This window comes from Limulus polyphemus, unplaced genomic scaffold, assembly GCF_000517525.1.
Source record: "Limulus polyphemus unplaced genomic scaffold, Limulus_polyphemus-2.1.2 Scaffold116, whole genome shotgun sequence".
In the NCBI taxonomy this organism is placed as follows: Eukaryota; Metazoa; Arthropoda; class Merostomata; order Xiphosura; family Limulidae; genus Limulus; species Limulus polyphemus.
In genome coordinates, this window is record NW_013665726.1 from 606871 (window position 1) to 629600 (window position 22730).

At 30.5% G+C, this 22730-nt stretch overlaps 2 protein-coding genes across 5 annotated transcripts in view; both read left to right on the plus strand.

Annotated features, from left to right (window-relative positions):
- Nucleotides 1-2183, plus strand: part of LOC106471952 (probable 39S ribosomal protein L24, mitochondrial) — an 18913-nt gene extending 16730 nt beyond the window's left edge. For all 3 annotated transcript variants that reach the window (XM_013932593.2, XM_013932585.2, XM_013932578.2), the window contains exons 5-6: nucleotides 101-237; nucleotides 1889-2183. In XM_013932593.2, coding sequence (XP_013788047.1) covers nucleotides 101-237; nucleotides 1889-2025 — 274 coding nt within the window. In that variant the 3' untranslated portion in view covers nucleotides 2026-2183. The remainder of the gene's footprint in view (nucleotides 1-100; nucleotides 238-1888) is intronic.
- Nucleotides 2184-7828: 5645 nt separating this feature from the next.
- The window catches only part of LOC106471973 (ubiquitin-conjugating enzyme E2 Q1-like), a 55744-nt gene continuing 40842 nt past the window's right edge, over nucleotides 7829-22730 (plus strand). For both annotated transcript variants that reach the window (XM_013932604.2, XM_022401397.1), the window contains exons 1-2: nucleotides 7829-8155; nucleotides 14885-14989. In XM_013932604.2, coding sequence (XP_013788058.1) covers nucleotides 7994-8155; nucleotides 14885-14989 — 267 coding nt within the window. In that variant the 5' untranslated portion in view covers nucleotides 7829-7993. The remainder of the gene's footprint in view (nucleotides 8156-14884; nucleotides 14990-22730) is intronic.

A 22730-nucleotide genomic window follows, 5' to 3' on the forward strand; every position in this document is an offset into this window, starting at 1 on the left:
CTTATTTAGTTTAGTTTAGAGGTTGGAATAACTGAGATGAACCAGTACATCCCATATTGTCCCAAAACTTTACAAAATTAAAAAAAATCTTTCAATGCAGTAAACCATCTGAGGTAGAGTGGAGGTACACTGATGAAGGTGAGAAGGTGCGTGTGTCTGTACGAACTGGACGCATAATTCCTATACCTAAGATGGCGGAAGAAACTCATGATTATAAAGAGAGGTCTTTTTATTTAGGTATGTACAAAATGATTTTTGTAAGAAACTCAAATTGAACAAATAATAACTAGATTTCTGAAAGAGTTTTATGGTACAACCTCCATTTTGTCAGACTTTTTCAACAAACTATAAATGTTACATGGAATTTTAGATAAAAAGTGCCCATATCCAAGGAAAACACATTAAAGAGTTTTGTAAGTGCTATTTTAATATCACATAAATATTTTTCTTTTTTTGCATTTTAAGTGTTATGTTTCTAAAAACAATACTCTTATTAAAGAAAATACAACCTTATGAATACTATAAAGGAAATTAAATTACTTTGTATAGATTAAAATGTCAAAAGAATAGTTCATCAAAAACAAGAAGTTTATTTTGCATTTCTTTGTGCTAGTAATTCATCTTTTGATGATTTATTTACCTATAATCTGATTAGTAAAATTAATTTAAATTGTTATGGATTATATTATTAGTTTTGGCTTCATTTAGCTTCACTTAAAAATGATTCTTTTAGCTGTATAGATTTGCAATGAAATTTTTTAGGAAGACAAAAAAGATCTAGTTATTGAAATCATCCATTACATTAAAGAGGAAATTTTCACAGCTTCTCTGCTTTGAGCTAGAATAATGTTACTTAAACCATATATTCAAGATCAATAAATGTGGTATAAAGATAAATATTTTAACCTTTGGAAATAAATTATAGGTTTATAAATATTATCAGCTATAATGCTTTTAATTCTTAATAAATTAGTTTCTATAGAAAATAATGCTTTAGAGTTTTTCTTTACATATAAGATTTTGTCTTTGGTAACTGGCACTCCTAATGTGTTTAAGGAGTTTCCTTTTTTGATTAATTTTATGTATATATATTTTTTTTGTACAGTTATTCCTCTTATGCAAGTTTGGATATAAAATGTTATGAACAAAACAAGATAGAAATAATATGAAAATAACACTTTTGTAAATTTGTTTCAGAAAATTTGACTAACTAAGACAAAGTGTTTGGGAAGTATTTTACACTGGTGGTGAAAACTAGTTACAATCCACTTGAATTTCAAAAAGTATAAAGAGCTTTGATCTGTTTTTTAATCAAGCAGAACAAAGAAACTTATTAAAATAAAATTAGATTTTAATAACAATTAATTGACTAGAATTTTGAACTGTCAATTTTTATTCACACAGAATAAAGAAAAATGTATCACATAAAATTAACAAAGTTACATTTAACTAATATTTAATGGAACCTATAAAGGAAACTATGATTTACTGTATAGACCCATTGCTGGGTTCTAAATTAAGGGTTTTATTAAAATAGTCATAATATTAGATGGCTCTCAATGCACACTTCTGTCTGTGATCTTGTCTACTTTCTTAAAGAAGTGTATCAATCTTGTTCAATGTACTGGAATAATTTTTTTGAATTCATAGATTGGTTAACATATGGATGAAAAGGTATTGATTTAACTCCTTTAGATTTGTTTTTTTTTTTGTATAGGGAAAATTAGTTCTTATCAAATATGATTATTTTAAATGTTAATAAATCTGTTCCTTATTACTTCATTCTGAAGGTTTGTTTTGGATCCCAAAAGACAAAGGTAAAGTGCTCATATGTATAGACACACACATATATGTATATTAAATTTTATTATTCTTTATACATTTCTAGAACAACCCAAAGACACAAAGTCAGAAGAGATAAGCAAAATTACATTTGAGCCAAAACTAATGACATTTGAACAAGACATCATGAATCACCTTGGCATCAAAGAAGAACGACAGCCTCACAGAACCTACTGGTATTAATTTTTTGCTCATCAGAGTATATGTAGTATTTGGCAAAATGATCAATAAAATACTGAAGTCCGTGTTAGTAATATTGTGTTTTGGAAAATTGAATTGAATTTATAGCCTCTTTGAAACTATTGTGGCAAAAATGTTAAATAAACTGTTACCTGGAGTATTACGTTGTGTCTTTTATATTTCATAACAATGAACACAGTGCAGGTGCTATTGTACAGATTTTGCTAAAACAAACATATTTCTCTTACCTTTCTTAAAAACTTAGAGCATTTACAGTTTTGAAAAACATCTTTTAACAAGCTCATTATTCTAGATAATATTTCTTTAATTTAACTTCATAATATGGTGAGATATTAGTGATAATAAAATGAAACACAGCTGTATTTACACCACTGACCATAAAAATGAGATTCAGTAATTATGGCACTGTCATAAAGTAAAATAAATATGAGAAAAAACATTATTTCTGAGAAAATTTTATACTTCATTTTATAAAGGCTATTTTGCAACACAAAATGCCATTATATATGAACATATTTTTGTGCTAAGCTTCACAGATATTTCTTAAAGTTTTGTGCTTATTATTTGGGAATATGACATTTTTATTCAAGAAGTAACCATGTGCGCATAAGTTGTGGAATGATCACAATTGATCATATATTTCAAGTTCATATGGTTTCTTACCCAAAATATTAAAATGTACATATTTAATACTAATGAGTTTTGTATACAGTTTATTTATGGTAATATCATATGAACAAATGTTATTACTATATTTATGGAAATTAATTTAAAGGTCTTTTGGGCCTGGTAGTTAGGGTGCTTGACTCATAATCTGCAGGTTGTATGACTGAATCCTCGTCATCAAACATGCTCACCCTTTCAGCTGTGAGGACATTAAGATGTGATGGTTAGTCCCATTATTCATTGGTAAAAGAGTAACCCAAATGTTGGTGATGGGTAGTGTTGACTAGTCTATCATTGCTAAATTAAGAACAGCTAGTGCAAATAGCCCTGAAATAGCATTGTGCAAAATTCAAAACAAACAATTAAAAGTCATGTTTGTTTTTCTTTTCAAAACATATTTTACTTACCATTCCTTAGTGAATTAACCTATCCAATACTACCAAAACAAAATATTTTGAGCCATCCATTACATGCGTACAGAACTTTTGGAGTATTTTATCTTAAGGCAACACCAAAGTTTGTCACAAATGAACCAGTATTAGTGTTTGTGAATCCATCCATTACATGTGTACAGAATTTTTGGAGTATTTTATCTTAGGGCAACACCAAAGTTTGTCACAAATTAACCAATATTAGTGTTTGTGAAGCCATCCATTATATGTGTACAGAACTTTTGAAGTATTTTATCTTAAGGCAACACCAAAGTTTGTCACAAATTAACCAGTATTAGTGTTTGTGAAGCCATCCATTATATGTGTACAGAACTTTTGAAGTATTTTATCTTAAGGCAACACCAAAGTTTGTCACAAATTAATCAGTACTGTATTAGTGTTTGTGAAGCCATCCATTACATGTGTACAGAACTTTTGGAGTATTTTATCATAAGGCAACACCAAAGTTTGTCACAAATTAACTATTGTTTGTGAAATGTGATGGCAAATAATATTTCTGTCATAACAGTTGTAAAGAATGAAATTTATGTAATTTGCTCATTTTTAAAAGTGTTTTTCTCCACTACCTCTGCCTTTGGATTTTTGCGTTAACATTCATTAACTGAAGGTAAGGACATAAAATATTACAGGAAAAATTTTAATACAGTTTTGCCTTTCTGTTTGTAATCAAAAGATTTGCTACCATTAAAACATGAACAGTTTTCAAACAGGTATTCACAAAAATGGCTTCATTGTATTTGAACATTTCAGTTTCTTATTATGAGTGTTGTGTGTTTAAGACTTTTTGATAAAAGTATCTATGCCAGTAACTTTTGAGTGAATAATACTTGTTGTGTGATTATTACCAATCTTATTGTTATTTGTGTCACAATTAAATTATGAATATTGATACATTTCCTCCATGGCACTCAATAATTAATAGACAGTCTAAAATCTTTGACATCAAATTGTCATTCAAATACTACCATAACATAAGTAGAAACATTCCCATGGATTAACTGGAATTATATGTCATGTTTTTGAATTAGCTATTAGCAATAGTATTGGTGAGTACCTTGTGGTACTAATAGTTTTTATTTAGAAATAGAAGATAGGTAAAATAAATTAGATTGATGGATTCAATATTTACTGTATCATCCTTCTGTAGATGAATTTTATTGATTAAATTAATGAAAGAATTTCCCAAAGTATTAAAGATTAATTTATTCCCTAATAAAGTTTTTACTGCAATAAGAGAAATGAGTTTGGGGGATTAACAATTTAAAAAAATATATTTTTATGTAATAGAATGTAATACTGAAACTGATAAATATGAACACTGTGTGTAGTAACTGTGATGAAACACCACAAAAAGACCTAAGAAAAACTTAACTATCTCATTTAAGTATGATATATTATGCATTGTCACAGTGTGACTTAAAATTAACTTTTTGTTATAACTCATTTATTTTCGAATTTAATAAATTTACCATCAAAAGACTTCATTTCTAAATCCTTAGAAAGGTTATGAATAAAAACGTTTTATGCATTTTGACCTGAGAATAAAAAGAAAACTTACTGGGCTGTTTTATGTTGCTAGATGTAAATCCAATTGTAGGCATTCAAGTAAATTTTTTATAAACATATATATAATAGCCAAATGTCTCTCTTGCTTTGTATCTGCTGAGCGGTTAATCATAGAATATATATAAATGCATATTTTCAAGGTATTACACGACAACTATTCATTTTTTGTAATTCCTAAAGTTTCATATCGATAACATCAATCCATCACTCTTCATATGTGCTGAATGGTCAATTTGAGAAAAAGAGAAAGTTAACTTTTTTTTTGTGAGGAAATTTCACGAGAAAAACGGGACCTCCCCCATGACTGATTGAAAAATATTTCGAAGATGGGAAAATGCATAAAGAGAGTAACGTGCTTGAGTATATGTTTGTTGTTGTTCGGTTTGTATATATATATTATGTTGGTATTGCATACATGTATGATTTCATTGTACCATGTCGAATAAATTGATTTTAATTGAATATTTTCCTTTGACACTTCTTACACAATTAACACTTGTAAAAAAGCAGCCATTTTGGTAGCGGTCTTTTTTTGCCCTCAGTAAATGACGAGGAACGGTGACATCCTGCGGAAAAAATATTCCTGGCTACTTAGTGAACCTGAGCATTCTATTGTGCTGGATGCATCCATTGCATCAAAAACCCAATGCAATTTCCGTATTTAAATAACACAAGGAATGACAAAAGAAGGTTGTAAACGACCTACTAGATAATCATATTGCATATATGTTCTGATCGGAGGGATTGGGTTGACTGCATATTTTATATTTATTCATCACTATTTTAAGGAAAATTACCGTTGAATTGTTTCAATGGGTATGTGCTAGTACAATAATAAGGATCCATTTAACTTCAATATACATCTTATGACAACATAATCATTCAACAATAATGTATTATTATAAGTCATAAAGAAGTATCAGCTTATGATTATTACAAATTGTTATGTGTATATATATATATGTAGCGTAAGTATTAAAAGAAAAGCAAATAAACGAAATACAGGAACGCGAATTACAGCATCTTATAAATGATACTTTCTACCGAAACTCGTTTGTTGTCACCATTGGTTAGCCGTCTTCCCTCTAGTCTGTTCTCCAGTGCCATAAAGAGCATATATTATGGCATGTAGCCAATTGTGTAACTTTGGGCTAAAACAACCAATACTCTGAACTATCACTTCAGATTTAGATTTGGGTAGCTTTGTGCGAAATCCAACAAGCAAATAAGCTGAAATATTTCTTATCACAAAGTATTAAAAGATAAAAAAGTGACATTATTGGAATTTACAGCTGTAGAAAATTAATGTAAAAGGCTGAAAAAAATGTGTAAAATGATAGGATTTAAATCGTATAAAAATTGGTGTATATCGCTTAAAATAAAATAATTGAAAGGAAGTAATTTGAGCATGTCAACCATGCTTGCAAATAAATGAAAACACGTTTGGCACAGTTTTCGCCTGGAATAAATATTGGTAATGCAAACAGAGTTAAAACAAAAAGTTTTTTATAGCAATTTAAATTTGAGCAAAAAATTATTAAATTGGATAAGCTCTATTTCTCAATTCAAAGTTGATACTGTAAAAAACGACGACCAAAAAATGAAACACTTATGAAAGAAGTATGTATATTTATATAATTCTTCTGAGTGTTCTGAAAGTGTGCAGCTCAGTGGTAAATGAGAGGGAAGAATAAAACCTTGAAAACAAAGCTTCGATGCCCGTAGTTGGCACATACAGTTCAATTTATATATTTTTGTTTACCAATAAATAAACTGATTGAAAATATATTTGAAAATTAAAGAGGCTAACATTTACGGACGAATGCAACATAATTCTGCCACACAATCCCAACATGATCAATTTCGACACCAAAAAAATCGAAAACTGCCTATATCACTGCTTGGGATCTGCAAGAAGGTATCTTTGTACAAAATCCCATCTAGGTTGTTTGACATACACCTGAATGGTTCCACAGACATTCCGCTGTGCCTCTTGGGGGTGGGGGCAAAAATTTTTACATCCAAGTGGTTGGTCCAGTCAGCAACCATATAAGACGAGAATGTTCGGTGACAGAGATTCGAACTCGTAACCCTCAGATTGTGAGTTGCGCGCCCTAACCACCAGGCCCATGAGTTCTAAGAGTGACGGTGAAATCCCATTGTTTGATTACAGTTGGCGTAGGTGCTCTTGACCAACTGCTTCCCCTTTAGTCTATTAACTCAAAATTAGAAACGGCTAGCCCAGCTAACTTTTGTATAGTTTGAGCGAATATACAATGCATACCTATTTACACTATTAAAATTATCGAATTGTATACATTAATAAATTCATCTATATTATTGTATTCAAGATGTTAATGTTATTTAATTTTACTTGCAGATGAAATTTAGAAAGTTTCAGAAATTTTGTGTTTATAAGTTTCACAGTTTAGTTTGGTAATTTCCATTGCATTCAAACTAAAATTTGTTGAAACTATATTTACAGATGTAATAAAACAAAGCGCGATTTTTTGATGAATGAATCTTTACTCAGGAGGAAATTAAATACAAAACATTATTATTTTACCCTGTTAACGAAGTGTAAAGCATGTTTTTTTTAATATTTAACCGAAATAAAAGTTAGTTATTTGTGAATAAAAATACAGCACATAACTCTAATTTAAGCAATTTTCATAAGGTTAATTCAATTTCTTTTGTTTCGCCTAAGGCAGGGGTTACACGTAAAGGGGTGTAACTCTTAACAATCGTTCTAGCCCTCAGAAGAAGGCCAGAAAGAAATATAGTGAAAATAAACATATTTTTTGAAAGTTGGAAACTGAGCCGCAATAATTTGTTAAAATACCATAACTAGTTTTGTTATAATGTTTACAAGTCAAACCTGAAAAATTAATGTAGATCATTATAAACGAAATCTAAAATATTTATGATTTAAGTACAAAGTGATTAGTACAAAAAAGATCAGATTCAAATTTTTCTTGTATGTTCGATAGTTAAAAAAATAAAATAAAAGAGCAATGAATCTGACAATCTTACATGTAAAGTTATTCATTGTCAAAGAATGATCTTTTAGTGTTATTATTGCGCATGCGTTGTGTTCTATTCAGTGCACAACGCCATATTGAGTAAAGACAAACTGAGAAAGTGACGGTCCAAAGTTAATATATTAAACTGCAATTTTCTGTTCCATATCCAGAGAGGAAGCATAGAAGCTGCATTTTCTTAGTGAACATTATTTGGTTTTTATGTAATGTTTTTTAGATGACAAAATGGCTTGTTTGAACACACTAAAGCAAGATATAAAAACACTAGAACTGCATTTCCCAAAATCTCATGAAAGGTTTCAGGTGGTTGCAGCTTCGGTCGATGAATTGACTTGTCGATTTGTAGGAAAAAATGGAAAGAAATATGAAATTCACGCAAATATTACAGTAAGTTGTCGTTTTACTATATTTCGAAGTTTGAGTCACAACAAATTAGCGAAGTTCAGACTATTAATTTGATAATTGAGTTTGATAAGCATTAACGTTAGGCCTATGCAGCATTATGCTATTGACTTGTTAAGAAGTGAGAACTGAAATATTATTATTATTAATACTAATAGCTACTCACTAGTATTAGTAGTATACTGTTAGTAATACTAATAGTAATATCACTAGACACGTTTTGCTTTTATTTCTTATAATTAGTTTTAATGTATATTGTTTGATATATTAAATGAATGAACATGGATATAATAATATATGTAAGTGTAACAAAGTGTTTAAGTTTTAAATATTCATTAAAATTAATATGAAAATATTTCATAAAATTTGCATTGGTTACAGCTAGCATGATACAATTTCTAATACTATATAATAAGTAATTAGTGCTATGTGAAATGTACACTATTTTGCATAACTTGTGTAAATTACAAAATTTGCATACTTTTAATATTTGATGATGAGGAACCCACTTTGAGACTATTAATGGTTGGAGATGGCTCGAATGGGTAATGAAGAAAAACTCTAATATAAGTTTAACATAACAGCAAATGTACAATGTTTCAACAAGGTTTTGTCATCATCAGGAAAGAATTGTATAAGCATTGTAATAAACATTGTGCTCTCATTACTTCTATACACCATTCCATGTTTTATGCAGAATAAGATCCTTATAACCCATCATGCTGAATTCACCTGTTGAACAGACTACCCTTTGTTAATTTATTATACTGGATCACCATGTTATGCAGGATTTATCCATTTTGTAAAGTCAACCTGCATTTTAACTTGTATGGTAATTCAATATGCAGTGTCAACCTTTTATGCAAAATACACCCATATTTTAACTTATGCAGAATCAACATCTTTCTAGTGTCAATAAATTGTGGAAATTATGTGAAATAGTACATTCTGTGCTAGATCATACACCATAATATATGTGTTTAAAGCTCATTAAATTTGAGGTAACTGTTCACATCAGTTAGTTTTTAATATTACCCAAAAGTTTATTTGTTTAAAGATAAGTGAATTGTAGAAAAAACACATACTACTTGGTAAATCTAGATGCTCATTAGGGCTTTGGATAAAGAAACTAATGCAAAGTTATGTTGATGATGGTAAATGTGTGTATTTGTTGTATCTGGATTTTTAGAAAGCATTTTACAAGGTGCCACATAATTATTGAAGTTCTCTGTATAGATGTGGGTGATAAGCTGGTTCATTGGAGTGAAAAATGACTGAAAGAAAAAAGCAGGATTGTTATAAATGTAGGCAAAGTGGATTAATTACATAAGTGAGGTATCTTGGTGCTCAGTGTTGGAATTTTTGCTTTACCTCAGTGCTATAGATAAGGTCAATAGATTGCTTAACCCTTTCACTGCTGCAATGAAAAAAAAAGATAAATTTGGTCTTGGATTTTTCTGCCTGTGAGGATGCTGTTGATCTACAAAAGGATTTAGGTCATTTGGTGGGTTGGGTAAATAGCCAGCAGATGGTTTTTAGTTATAATGAATGCAAGATAATGCATGCATGTTATCATAATTTACATTATAAGTGTAATTTTGATAAGAATGACCTTAACAGCATCATGGAAAAAAGTCTTAAGCCATTCAAGCTGTGTGCTTTTACTAGTGGTAAGGCAAATATGAGTTTGGGCCATATTCAAAGAAATATTAAATATAAACCTAAAGAGGTTAGGTCTCTTTTGGAGTATTATGTTCAGAGGAGGGTACTAGAATGATACTTGAGATGGAGAGGTTGTCATACAAGAACAGGTTAAGATCTCAGAAATGTTCTCTGAAAAAAGTTACAGGGGGGGTCTGACTGAGGTGTTCAAGATTATTAAGGGAGTTGGTAGTACTGATGCATCATCTTTTTTTCATATTTAGTGGTGAGAATATTAGGACAAGGGGACACATACAAATTTTGCCAGGTCAGGAGTCGTATTCAATGCACATTTTTACTTTTTTAGCAGGATGGTTGGCCTTTGATATATATATATATTGCTTTCTGATGTGGTGGATGCAAGTAAGTTTAAAGGAAGACTCAAGACTCAATTTAAATGATCAGGTGTTATCCTTTACATGTTATGTAAATAACATAGTGTAAGTCTATTAAAATAAATAAATCATCAGAGGGAGCTACGAGAATATGAAGATATTTGAAAGCTAAGATCTTGAAGTTATCAAATATCTTACTTAAGTCTGTTTAAAGAGTTGATTAATAATCTTATTTGTAGTAATTAGTGTTAATTACTAAAAAAGATTAGTTTGGATAAGATTGGTAAATAATAGTATCAGGAAAAAAGTGCTAAGGCTAGATGTATTACAAATGTTAGATTAAATTTAAAAAGTGTAATGCATCTTTAGTCATAATTTAGTTTATTGATAAGTTATAAAACAAGATAAATATATCACATTAGTACATAAGTATCATCATCTTATTTTAAAAATAAACTTAATTACTTTAGTGAGAAGATAAGGTAGAGATAGAATATTATATTTAACTCAAATGTTAAGCTTAAGGGTGTTGTCAATAGGCTACTTGTATTTAGTGTTGATTATTTATTTCCAAGCTACAATGGTTAATGGTTAAGAGTAGTGAAGGTGTCAAATGCTCTTACTTTGTAAAGTGCACAAAGTGCAATGTGTGGGTTTTATTTGGGAGTTGAGGACTGGAATACACTTTTAAGGAAGCTAATACTAGTAGTAGTAAAGATACGCAGCTTGCAATTTAGAGGAGAAACTAGGATATCCTAAACAGAGTATAGGTGACAGATAGAAAAAGGTATACTGTGGGAAATAGCAGCAGGATTTCAAGAGGAACTTAAGCTCTTGTATTTATATAATGCATTAGCTAATAATGACTTTCAGGGAGTTAGAAACAGTAATAATAGGGCTATAAGTAGTGAATTTAATTGTAATGAGCAGATTCTATTAAGTAACAGATTTCATCCTTCTTGTGCAGATAAGGAACTAGAAGAGGGAAGGAAAACAAAAGGAATAGATAGGAATAGCAATGATAAACATAGGGAGGTTATAGTTATAGGTGATCCTTTAGTATAGCATGTGGACAGGATAATGTGTGGGGTGATAATGTAAGGGTGAAGGATATAATTGGCAGAGTAAGGGATATAGTAAAGGGTGTTAGCAGTGATGAAGTCTTTGTAGTGCAGTTAGTGGCTAATGATTTAGGAAAGGGTAGGTCATAGGAGTTAATTGATCAGTACAGGTGATTGATTAAGGTATTTAAAGGAAAGGGCCGATGTAACTTAATTCTGTCTGGAATATTGCTGAGACATAATTGTGGGGATGAAATAAGTAGGTCACTGGGGTTAACTGCAAGACTTAGGTTGATAAATAAAGAAGAGCAGGTTGGCTGGTTGTATTTGTGGGATCCGTTCAATGGGAAAAGGGAGCTTTTTGGGATGGATGGTTTGCATTTAAATAGGGTAGGGGATAGCCTGTTTGCAAGGGCTATTAATACAACTGTAAAGAGCAGACTTAAAGTAGGATTAGACAGTGGTGAAGGCCAAAATAATGAAAGAAATAAGATGGTGAGAAAATTATTATGTAGGAATAAAGTACAGAAGTAATTTTAATGGTAGGCTGAAATGTTGTTATTGTAATGCTAGAAGTATAAGAAATAAAAGATGACTTTAGAGTATTAGTTAGAGGGTTTTGATGTAATTGGAATAACCAGAACCTGGTTAAATGTAAACAATTTTGTTGACAGGAAATCGTTTGAAATACAGATCCATAGGTTATTTAATAGGGTTAGAATACTTGGGCTCCTTATCTTGGGAAGGTCATTGAATTGTTGGGAAGAGTTCAAAGGGCTACAGGATGATATCTTAAATGGAATGGTTGTAAGTCTCTGAAATTGATTTCTCTTGAAAAAATAATTAGAGGGGAACTGATTGAGATGTTTAAGTTTGATAAGGTAATTGATATTGTTGATACATTATCTTTTTTTGTTGTTGTTAGGGGAATTAATAGCATTGATGCATAATCTTTTTTGTACCTAATGATGAAAAAAATGTATATAGCACTAGGGAACACAGATATCAATTTTGAGAGATTAGTAGTAATTTTTATTTTTCTAACAGGATGGTTGGCCTTTGTAATTGGCTGCCTTCATATGTGATGCATGCAGTTTAAGAGAAGGCTTGATAAATATTTGAATGATAAGGGCTGGCTGCAAGTATATTATTTTTATTTTATTTTAAAGTTTATCTTGAGAGATGGGAAGGCTTAGCTAGATCAAAAGGTCCCTTGTTGTCCATGTATAGTGTTTGGCAGACATAGCCTTTTACTGTTCAACTATTGCAATAAATAGTACCTTAATAATGATATTGTGTCAAGTATTTGATGTGAACAACTAACATATAGTTGGACAGATTGTAATCACCACCTTTTGTATTTTTAACATCATCTTAGGACTTAGGTGTATGTGTAAGGTTAAGTATGTATTTAATAATGAAGAGTTCATTTTTTTCTAAACCAATATTGCCTGTAGATTGGTATTCATAATATAGAGACTAACATAAAAGTCTAAAAATTTTACAAAGAAATAAAAACACTTAAACATTTTACTCAGATGGATTTTATTGGCTACAGTGCTGTATGGTAGAATTTTCCCTTGAAGGTTTTATTTCACTGGTAGTTTTGGTCTAGGACTTTTTTAATATTTTGGTTTTATAAGAGCTGGTATATCTGGAATAATTCTTGAGATTTACATGATGATATAAGTAAAATAAAGCAAACTTTTTGGTACAACATATCTTATCTGTAGTTGTAATACAACTAAACATTAGCAGAGGTAACCTAATATTTTGTACTGACCTGATTTCAGAATTGCTCTACCTCCTGTGGGTGACACGTGATTTATTTGATACACTAACACACATTTGGTTGTATGTTTTTTTGTTCCTTTCAATAAAGCATTATGTAATACAGGTATTACTCTTCTACCTTTGTAATGCTAAAGAACTATGATATTCCTCCCAGATACTTCAGAAACAAGTCACAAAAATACTTGGGACATATAAATAAGTTTCATTGAAGTCATTAAAGTTTGAGAAAGTGGTAAATAGAGACAATAAGCAAACACTAAGTGTTCTTGCAATAGAAGTAGAAATTGTTTAAGTTGCTTTCAGGGGATAAAAATGTGTATAATAACTTTACCATCACCATACCCACATTTCTGAATGAAATTTGCATTAGCTGTGTCATTAAATTCAGAAAAAGCACAACTCTAAAAAAAGGAATATTCATGAGGCTTTGTCATTCTGTAATATTATCTATTGATGCTTTTGAACATTCAGGCTAATGTGAAATATATACCTGATTTGCAAACACTTAAGTAGATAGAAAATGCAGATTATACAGAAGTTTATCCTTTCAAATGCAATTTGTTAACAGGGTAATAGATACAGTAGAACCCTGTTAAAGTGTGTCCCAATATAAAGAGAATTTGGATATAATGAGGTCAATGTTTGGCTCCTTATTTTGTGTTGCTGTATTTGTGAATTTTGACAGTATTGGACCAGTACATGCATAACTGTTGTGACCTATAAGCACGTGTCTGATAAACAGATTATTCATAACGTGACCATGCAACAAGAAGCAGAGCCAGAGTTTACCAAAGAAGACAACAATTATAACATGCCAGCCCCACCTCCCATGGTCACTGAAAGAATAGAACACGTTGAAGCTAGTCTTCGATGGCCTGAAAGCCAAGATGTTGATAGCATACACGTCCTGCAGTTAAGAAGCATACTAGACTTTGCTCGTAGCCAGAAGTCAACATTAGATGATCTTTTGCAAAAATAAACAGTGGATTTTTGAGACACTTTACATGTTATTACAGTTATTTTTATTGGCTGTAAGTTTTGTGTGCTTGATTTCTGTTCTTTAAAGTTGGGCCTATGAAATGTTTGCAATATTCAGCATTTTATTTTCATGAACCATATATTTGTTCATGTGTTCGTTCATGCAAAACAGTAAATGTACTGCATTTAAGTATGTCAACAGTGAAATTAATAAACACAATCATGTGGTAATTTTTGACATACCTAGTTTATGTAGTGAATAACAATGCAAGGGATATAGAAAATGACCATTTGTGGGTACCCCAAAATAATAGCAAACTGTGCCATATTGTCAAGTTATGCTAACACAAACTTATATTAATATTCAGTTAAGTAAAATAACCAGAATGTAGCTTTGGAAAACAGAGTTGTATTGTTGGTTCTTTTCACAAAGTGAGCTTATATAGACACAAGTACACACACGTGTAAATAAATGTTTATGAATATTTAGGTGATGATCTGGGTAATTCAGTTTGGATGGAATGGAGTACAATTTTCTTTTGATGAAAGTACAAAGTCATTACTGTTAGTGTGTACACTTTTATACTGTGGATGGGGATGAAAATAAATAAAATGACTTTTTCTTGTACAAGAAGCCTATGTATATTTTAAATAAACATATTTTATACAAATGACTTAGTAATTTTTGTTGTTTTTTCTTTTTCTCATCTATTACTTCCAGTGTATCATCCATATTTTTGTCCTTTAGTCCATACTTTAAGTTGTCTCTATACTGGATAGATTTTAAGTTTAACAGTGTTTGTTCTTTCTACTTAACAGAAATGGAAGTGACTTCTTTTTTACAGGAAACTTATCCATCAACCCCACCAGTTTGGTTTGCAGAAACAGAGGAGTCTAGTATAACTACAGCTGTACAGATGCTTAGCAACACCTCAGGGAGAGACAACTTAGTATGTTTAAAGTTGAATTATCAAGATTAGATACAAGTTGTTTAATCTTGGAATAGATATGTTAATAATGGTCTGGTTTCACCATAGATTTACTAAATGTATATATATATATCATGATGGGGTTTCATTAAAAATTGTAATGTTTATAAAAAGGATGATCCAAATGCATTTTACTGAGGGATTTTGCCCTTAAATATTCCTTTGTACAGTTGTACCAGTTTATTTTCTTTGTCTCAGGACAAAATATTCTAAACTTCTGATTTGCATAACTTATACAAATGATTGAATAACAGTTGTTCACACTAGTTTCCCTTCCCTGCCTTTATTTCCAGCTAAACAATCATTGATGTCATACTGAACCCACACGTTTTTCTTCTAATGTTGTGATTGGTTGTAATTAGAATTCTTATTTATGTAAAGTACATCTCACATCATGTGTTGGAAATTACCAAGAATGGGTAACTAATGAATAACAGTTGTTCACACTAGTTTCCCTTCCCTGCCTTTATTTCCAGCTAAACAATGGTTGATGTCATACTGAACCCACACGTTTTTTTCTAATGTTGTGATTGGTTGTAATTGGAATTCCTATTTATGTAAAGTACATCTCACATCATGTGTTGGAAACTACCAAGAATGGGTAACTAATGATGTTAATATAGATGGTATTTGGTCCCTTCTGGAATACAACAGTGACACCCCACTTGTTGATAGGTGAATGCAAAAACATTCACAAGGGTACATGTATAATGTTGATCTATTGTTAACTCTTACAAAAATGAACAAAATGACTAAGAATAACATTAAAATAAGTGATAGGCTTGGACAGATATTTATATTAAAAGTAAAACTGTTCCCATCCTCTCCATATCACTAATACTTTCAAAACTTTTTGAGGTAAAATATTTTAAACTTTTCATTTTCATACTTAATGAATACTGACATGAAAGTAATGCCAAAGTATTTTACTGTAGTAACAAACATTGCTTAACTATACAAGAAACAGTTTATTGTTGTTTTTCCATGTTCTAGTGAGCTCAGTATCCTCTAATGCACCAAGCACCAACTTAGACATAATAAAAAAAACCAAAAAACAAGGAAACCAAAACTGTATGCAATGCTCAAGGTGAGGCTTAATCAATGGCTTGTGTAAAGACATTCGCCTTTTTTTCTTGTCGTGTAATTAATATTTCTGTAAATGTATCCTAAAAATTCTTTATCTTTAAAAAGCATGCCTTAGTGACTTGACCAAATTTATTATTATGCCAAGATAATTTTCTTCAGTCACACTGTTGAGTGTGTTTTCACTCATATTAAAAATGTAAACCAAATTATGATCAGATAAATGCATTACTTTGCACTTACTATTAACTATCTACATGATTTAGCTCAATTCCAATATTTCCCAATGACCTTTGAGGAAAATGTTAAAATTAAATATGTATTTGAGGACCTACAATATCATAAATATTGTAGCAAAACAAAACTGTGGAAGACAAAAGAACTAATGTATCCTTAGTTTGTTAATGATCTCCATTTAAGCCTCTTTCACCTGTATTGGATCCAGTATGAAATTTTTTATCTCAATACAATAGGAACACCATTATAAAACTGGATAATACAGGAACCAGAAGTTTGCCATTAGCTATTTTACCCTGTAATACACTATATAACATTGCTGATACAGCAAGATCCACTTAGTTTCAAGGAGGAAGTAAAGTGCTCACATGTCTAAATGCATCCTAGGCCACTTCTGTATTTCGTGTCAGATCAGCTGCTTGTTTCCTCACCACTGGACAACTATATATACCTTTATTGGTCTTTTTTTGGCTTAACAGTAAACTTTCATTGACCACCAGCTTAATTTTACATTTCCAAAGGATAGGAAGTCATTTGGCCTATTCCCATTTTATACTACTACTAATTTCAAACTACAAGTAGAAATCATTTTTCTTAATTAAATGCTATTCCCTAAAATACTTATCCGAACTTCTTTTTAACTTTTTCAGTGTTGCAGCTTCTACCACATCTGAAAGTAGACTATTTCATAGGATGGCTGCCTTGTTAGAAAGATAACAATGTCTATTAGGAGTTTTGTCTGAATTTTCCATATTTTAAAACTTTGTGTTCTATAGTTTGCTGCTTTAATTTTCATGTACGTAACATGGATTTGCAGATTCCAAGCTTCTAACAGTATTGAAAACTTCACTCATGCCCTTCAAGCATTTCTTGCCAATAAAACCATGCCAAGATATTTCTCTCCAATAAAACCATGCTAAGATATTTTGACCTATCCCCTTATGATATATATTTTAAATCCTCCTGTTAGAATTTTTCTTAACCCTCTCCAACAAATCAACATTTTTTTTTCCAACAAAGTTCCTGAAACTGAACACAAAATTCTAGTTCTCATGTTCTTTGAATCATGTACAAATAGCCAATCAGTTTCAGTGGTTTAGCATTGACTAGTAATTTAACCATTACTGACATGCATCCTTTATGAACTTTATTTGAAATTTATAATGACAAACTTTTCCATGATGTAGGATTATCTTAACTTATGTAGCTAAATAAACTTTGGTAACCATCTAAACTAGATTTAGTCATTTTTTTTCATGTAGTAATGATGAAGATAAGGAAAGTTCCTTTAAGAAAATGTAGAGCTACTAGTATGTTTTTTAAACATTGGTCTTAAATATAGTATATAACATGCAGAGAGCAAAATGTTTTTTATATTAAACAGTTATGGAGAAGCCTTGTTACCATTATGGAAGAAGAATCCCTACAATTAAAGCTAACTTATGAAAATTGTCAAACTGAATTTTTTTCTTAGAATATAAAGACAACTTGCACAGAGTGACATTTTCAGAAAATATTTTTAAAATTTTGCATGCGTTATAAATAGATAATGATAGTAGCAATCTTTCATGTATTTAATAAAAAGTTTGTAAAATAACTTTACTGATCTTATTTCTCAAAGACAAATCATTACAGTATGTCAGTTAGTTGTCTTAAGTTGACAGAAAATATACTTAATATTTTGAAGAGGAAATACTCTGTTAAATAGAAGTATCATTTATTCATTACTATAGTACAGTAAAATGTTGAAATTAGACCTTAAAATTAATATTTGACCCATTAATTTTTAAATGGTGCAAATATAACGGATCAGTATATATTGAAAGAAGAAAAATAAGATAAAATACTCCAAACAGGTTTATCAAATAAAACTTAAAAGTTGAATGTTTTAGATTAATGGGTTAACCACAGAAGGTGAATATTATACATGTATGATCAAAAATATGCAGAAATTTACTAGCCTTGGTACTTCATGTCTTTAATTGTGAGTGGTGTCTAGAAAACAAATTCACAAAATATGTTAAAATGTCATTAGTATAGTAGAATAATAATTTCCTTATGTTGCAGAAATTACAGTTAAGCATTTACAGAAATGACTAAAGCTCATGAGATAGGTTGGTTAGAGTAATGTTCCTTGCTGATATTATTAGATTTAGCAATATATTAATTTCCAGAAACTTAAGGTGTCAAGATAAAAATTTATTCAAATCAGACTTGCCTCTGAAATACGGAAAACATTTCCTTGTGAGTTTGAACTTATGCTGTAAACAAAACATGTGACTTAAATTTTTTTTTTTTATATTGCAGAGCATGATCATTTACCCGTAATTGTGTGATTGCTTGATTTGCTTAACATTCAACATTTTCTTTTGTTTTGATGAAGGTCAGTCTTTTGCTCTGGCCTTCAGATTCTGCAGAGCTAGAATTGTCAGCCATTCTTGATTTCCTGATATTGTTTCTATTGCCAATTTGCTTTTATGTTCCTTCGACACTTTAGCCTGTTGGGCTGCGTTGCAAGGTGCTCATCTTTTAATCGACTGACTTCGATATATGTACATGTGTATAAATCTCTACTTCATTGAAGGTATTTCATTTTAACATATTTTTTTATTCAGGGAAAGCTAGTCATTCAGAGTTGATTAGGGTTTTAGAATATTGTTTTTTATCTGGATATTATTCTTTTCCATGTTGTTCTATGTGCTATTATTTCATTATTTGTGTCAATGGTTTGGCCATCCTATGCTTGATACATTAGTAGTGGCAGTGCATTGTCATCTGATACTTTTCTGATTTCCATTTCTAGGTCAAGATTTCCTAGCAGTGGAGTCTTTAGGACTGTCATGGAATACTTTTTTCTCTATGCCTACCCTCTTCTTCATCTTCTTTGTCTGGTATTGGCCATGATTAGTTGGTTCCATTGTCTAGTTGTTCTTATTGCCTCGTTCATGATCAGAGCTTTGCTGCTTTTAGTTACCATAAAAGTCGTGCCTTTATAGGGCCCCATTTTTTTCAGGTTCTTTTGTGAGCTTTTTGATTGTATCTCCTACAAGTACCTTGACACTGTACTCAGTGATATTCAAGTTTGGTCTTAAATTGCCTGGCATCTTCTTTTGAATACTTTGCAACTTGTTCAGTCTACTGGTTTTTTTCCAGGAGGGCTTTGTACTTTATATATGTTTTGACAGGGCCTTCCCACCAAAGAACTTGGATTGTGATGGATTATCACTACCATTTTTTTTCCTATTATGTTACCTACTCTGATTTATTCCAACTCTTCTTCTGGAGGACATTTTCTGTGTATGGTCAGAGCTGTTTGTTCTTGTATTGCAAGAGTGGAATCTTTTGAGGGGATCAGTTTCGGTTGTTGATTCAGTATGATGATTCTTGATCCATTTGTTTATCAAGATTTTCCAGACAACCTTAAACATGAACTTCAGGTTGCATCTAATCACATTTGTCGTTTTACTATGTCTTTGGCTTTCTAGTCTCAGAGACCTGCATGGAGATGAATCTGAATACTTTTTTTTGCTGTTTTCCTTTGTCACATTGCTATATCTTTTTTCAGGATGTCTGTGATTTTGAACATTTTTTGACTTCAATAAGAAAAATAACAAAACAAAACAAGAATAATAAAATAATTAAATATATAGTCTGTTATTGTGTATTGAGAATTGGTATTTATATTATTTTTTCCAGTGAATACTTTTTTCCTATTCTTTAACCTCTACAGTTACCTCAGGCAACCCAAATATTTGTATACCTTCAAAAGCCGCTGTTCACAATTTTAGGGGTGTCTGAGATTGTGAAATTATTTGATTGCATAAAAGAAATTTCAAAAAATAGTCTCCTTATGTGAGACTGTATGGATTTGTCCTGTTTGGACTCGTGTCACATACACCCTTGTATTTGTCCTAGTCAAAATTTTATCCTTTACTAATGTATTGTACTGAAATAGCTAATGTAGCTTCTCATAGTAATATTTAGTATACACTAAATTATTTGGAAATCTGTATATTTGAAAGAGTAATGTGTATGTATACATGGGAATCTTTTTAAACTTCATTACACTATGAAAAAATTAAATTAAAAATGTGGAAGTACAGACAATGTTACCATACATGCAAGTGCAGGGGTGGGTGTAGGTGGTACTATGCACTACAAAGGGAAAAGTATTTCAAGAATGTATCTGTCATCCCTCAGGGCCTCATCTCAGACCGCAAATGTTTATATGTTAATCTTTTGTGTGTGAAGTTTTTTGTTTGTGTATAGAAACTTAAAGTACCGGTATTGTCACCATTTGGAGTTTTAATAGTTGTCCCGGATACCCAGGTTTAGAAAGTGTCACTAAATTTGGTGTCTTTTACTAGATAAGTCATTCATTTTGTCATTCTTGATCAGACTATCTTACTTGGTGTCTTTCATACTAGAGCTTTATGGTGGTTTATCTCGTCATAGAATAAGTTTAATTCACATAGTTTTAACCTTGCAGTCATTGAGATGGCCATCAGATATGTTCAGAATTCTGTGTACCTAATCTTATATGTGAATAGTCTAGGAAGGTCATTTAACTGTTTTAATTACTTTAAATACAGAGCAATGTGTTTATTTTATAAACTTTATGCATTCAAATACAAAACACTATAACTCTAAAAAATTTCATATGCAGAAGACGATTTTCCTCCTAGTTAATTGATTACATTGATTAGTGTCATATAAAATATTCAGTAAGGTGGAATTATGATTAAATCTATTAATGTCATAAAAGTTATCAAACAGTGTGTGCAGTTATTAATCTGTTTGAATATTCTAATTACTCAGTATTTGAAATTACAATTAAACTACTTAATGTCATGAAAATAATCAATTAATTGAAATTAGTTTCAGATAGTTACTGTTTTGAATTATTCCAAATATCATAGTAAATGAAATATTGTCAATGTGTGTTGTGAAGTACAAAGCTACAAAATGGGGTATCTGTACTCTGTCCATCACTGGTGCCAAAACTTTTTTTTTAACTATTTCATCAGAATAATCAGTTAGTTTAATGTAATCATTTAATGATCCCAGTATTTGATAGGTTAGCAAATTTCAGTAATTGCCCAGCTCTACTAATCAAATCGTATTTTGTTTCAGTAATCTTTGTATATTTAGTAAACCACCATAAAAATGTTTTTGTTTTTTTTACACTTTAGACAAACTGTATGTAATTTAGCTATTTAAGGCTAGATATGATGGATATGATGTATTTCAGGTGTAAGTTAATTGCATGTATGATATTTATAAATGTGTTGGGCAAATAACTAATTTTGATTTATGTAATATTTTGCTCCCACATGAAGCAGTTCAGGTTTTAATATCTAGTTAAGGATTTGCGAGATTTTGTATATTTTGACCTGCAGATAACATTGTTATATAATTTATTCCATATACATTCTTGTTCTTAACTTAATTTTTTTGAAGTGGGAGGGGTGCCAGTGAATGTTAAAAAAACGAAAGAAATTTTTATTATAAAGGCTCAGTAACTGAACAGTTGGTTCGAAAAGCATGCTTAGTGCTAAATGAAATTGGGCTTTTTGTAAATTTGTAAAATAGCTTGCACTGTTTTATATAGTATTTTCAGTCAAGTTTGTTTATCTGAAAAACAAACAAGAAATAAATATTTTCCTACCAACAGAGTAGCAGTTGGAAAATTAAGCTAGTTATTTCCTAGTGCAAAGAATTGTTACAGAGCAACTTATGAGATGTACTTTAAAGCAAATATTCAAAAGCTGGCATGTAAGGATGACATTCTTAAAATGTAGGTAACGCAACAAAAGACTAAACTTTCAAGGTGATTTGTATACTAAGATTACATTTAAAAGCATATGAAGTAATAATTTAAACATGAAGTACTAAAACTAGCAAAGAAATTGAAATATGTAGTGTGTTTAATAACATATGCAAAATTTTAATGTTTCAGTAATTCAACCAAAACATTTTCATTAGCATTGTCCTTTTAAAATCATCTGTTAGTATTTAGGCATTGGTTATATTTTTTTAGTAATTACGAAAATTGATACTTGTTGTCTAAATTACTGTTTTAAAGGTAAATTAAGCCATGTGTTGATATATTTAGTAAGTTTTGCTTTTCTTTTATCAATAATGTTTTTATAAGGTTTTTGTTTTGAATACTGTTTGGAGTAATTTAAAGGTATGTACCTTAAAGATCATATGTTATCTCAAAAATTAAATTTAGTCACTAGTGTTACTAGCTTTTTTAATTATTTGTTAGGTTACTGAGATAGATATTAATGGAAAATATAATATTTGAGACCTGTTAATATTTAGATTGACAGAACATGTTATCTAACTCAGTGGGTGACAATATTGCACTCTTATTGGT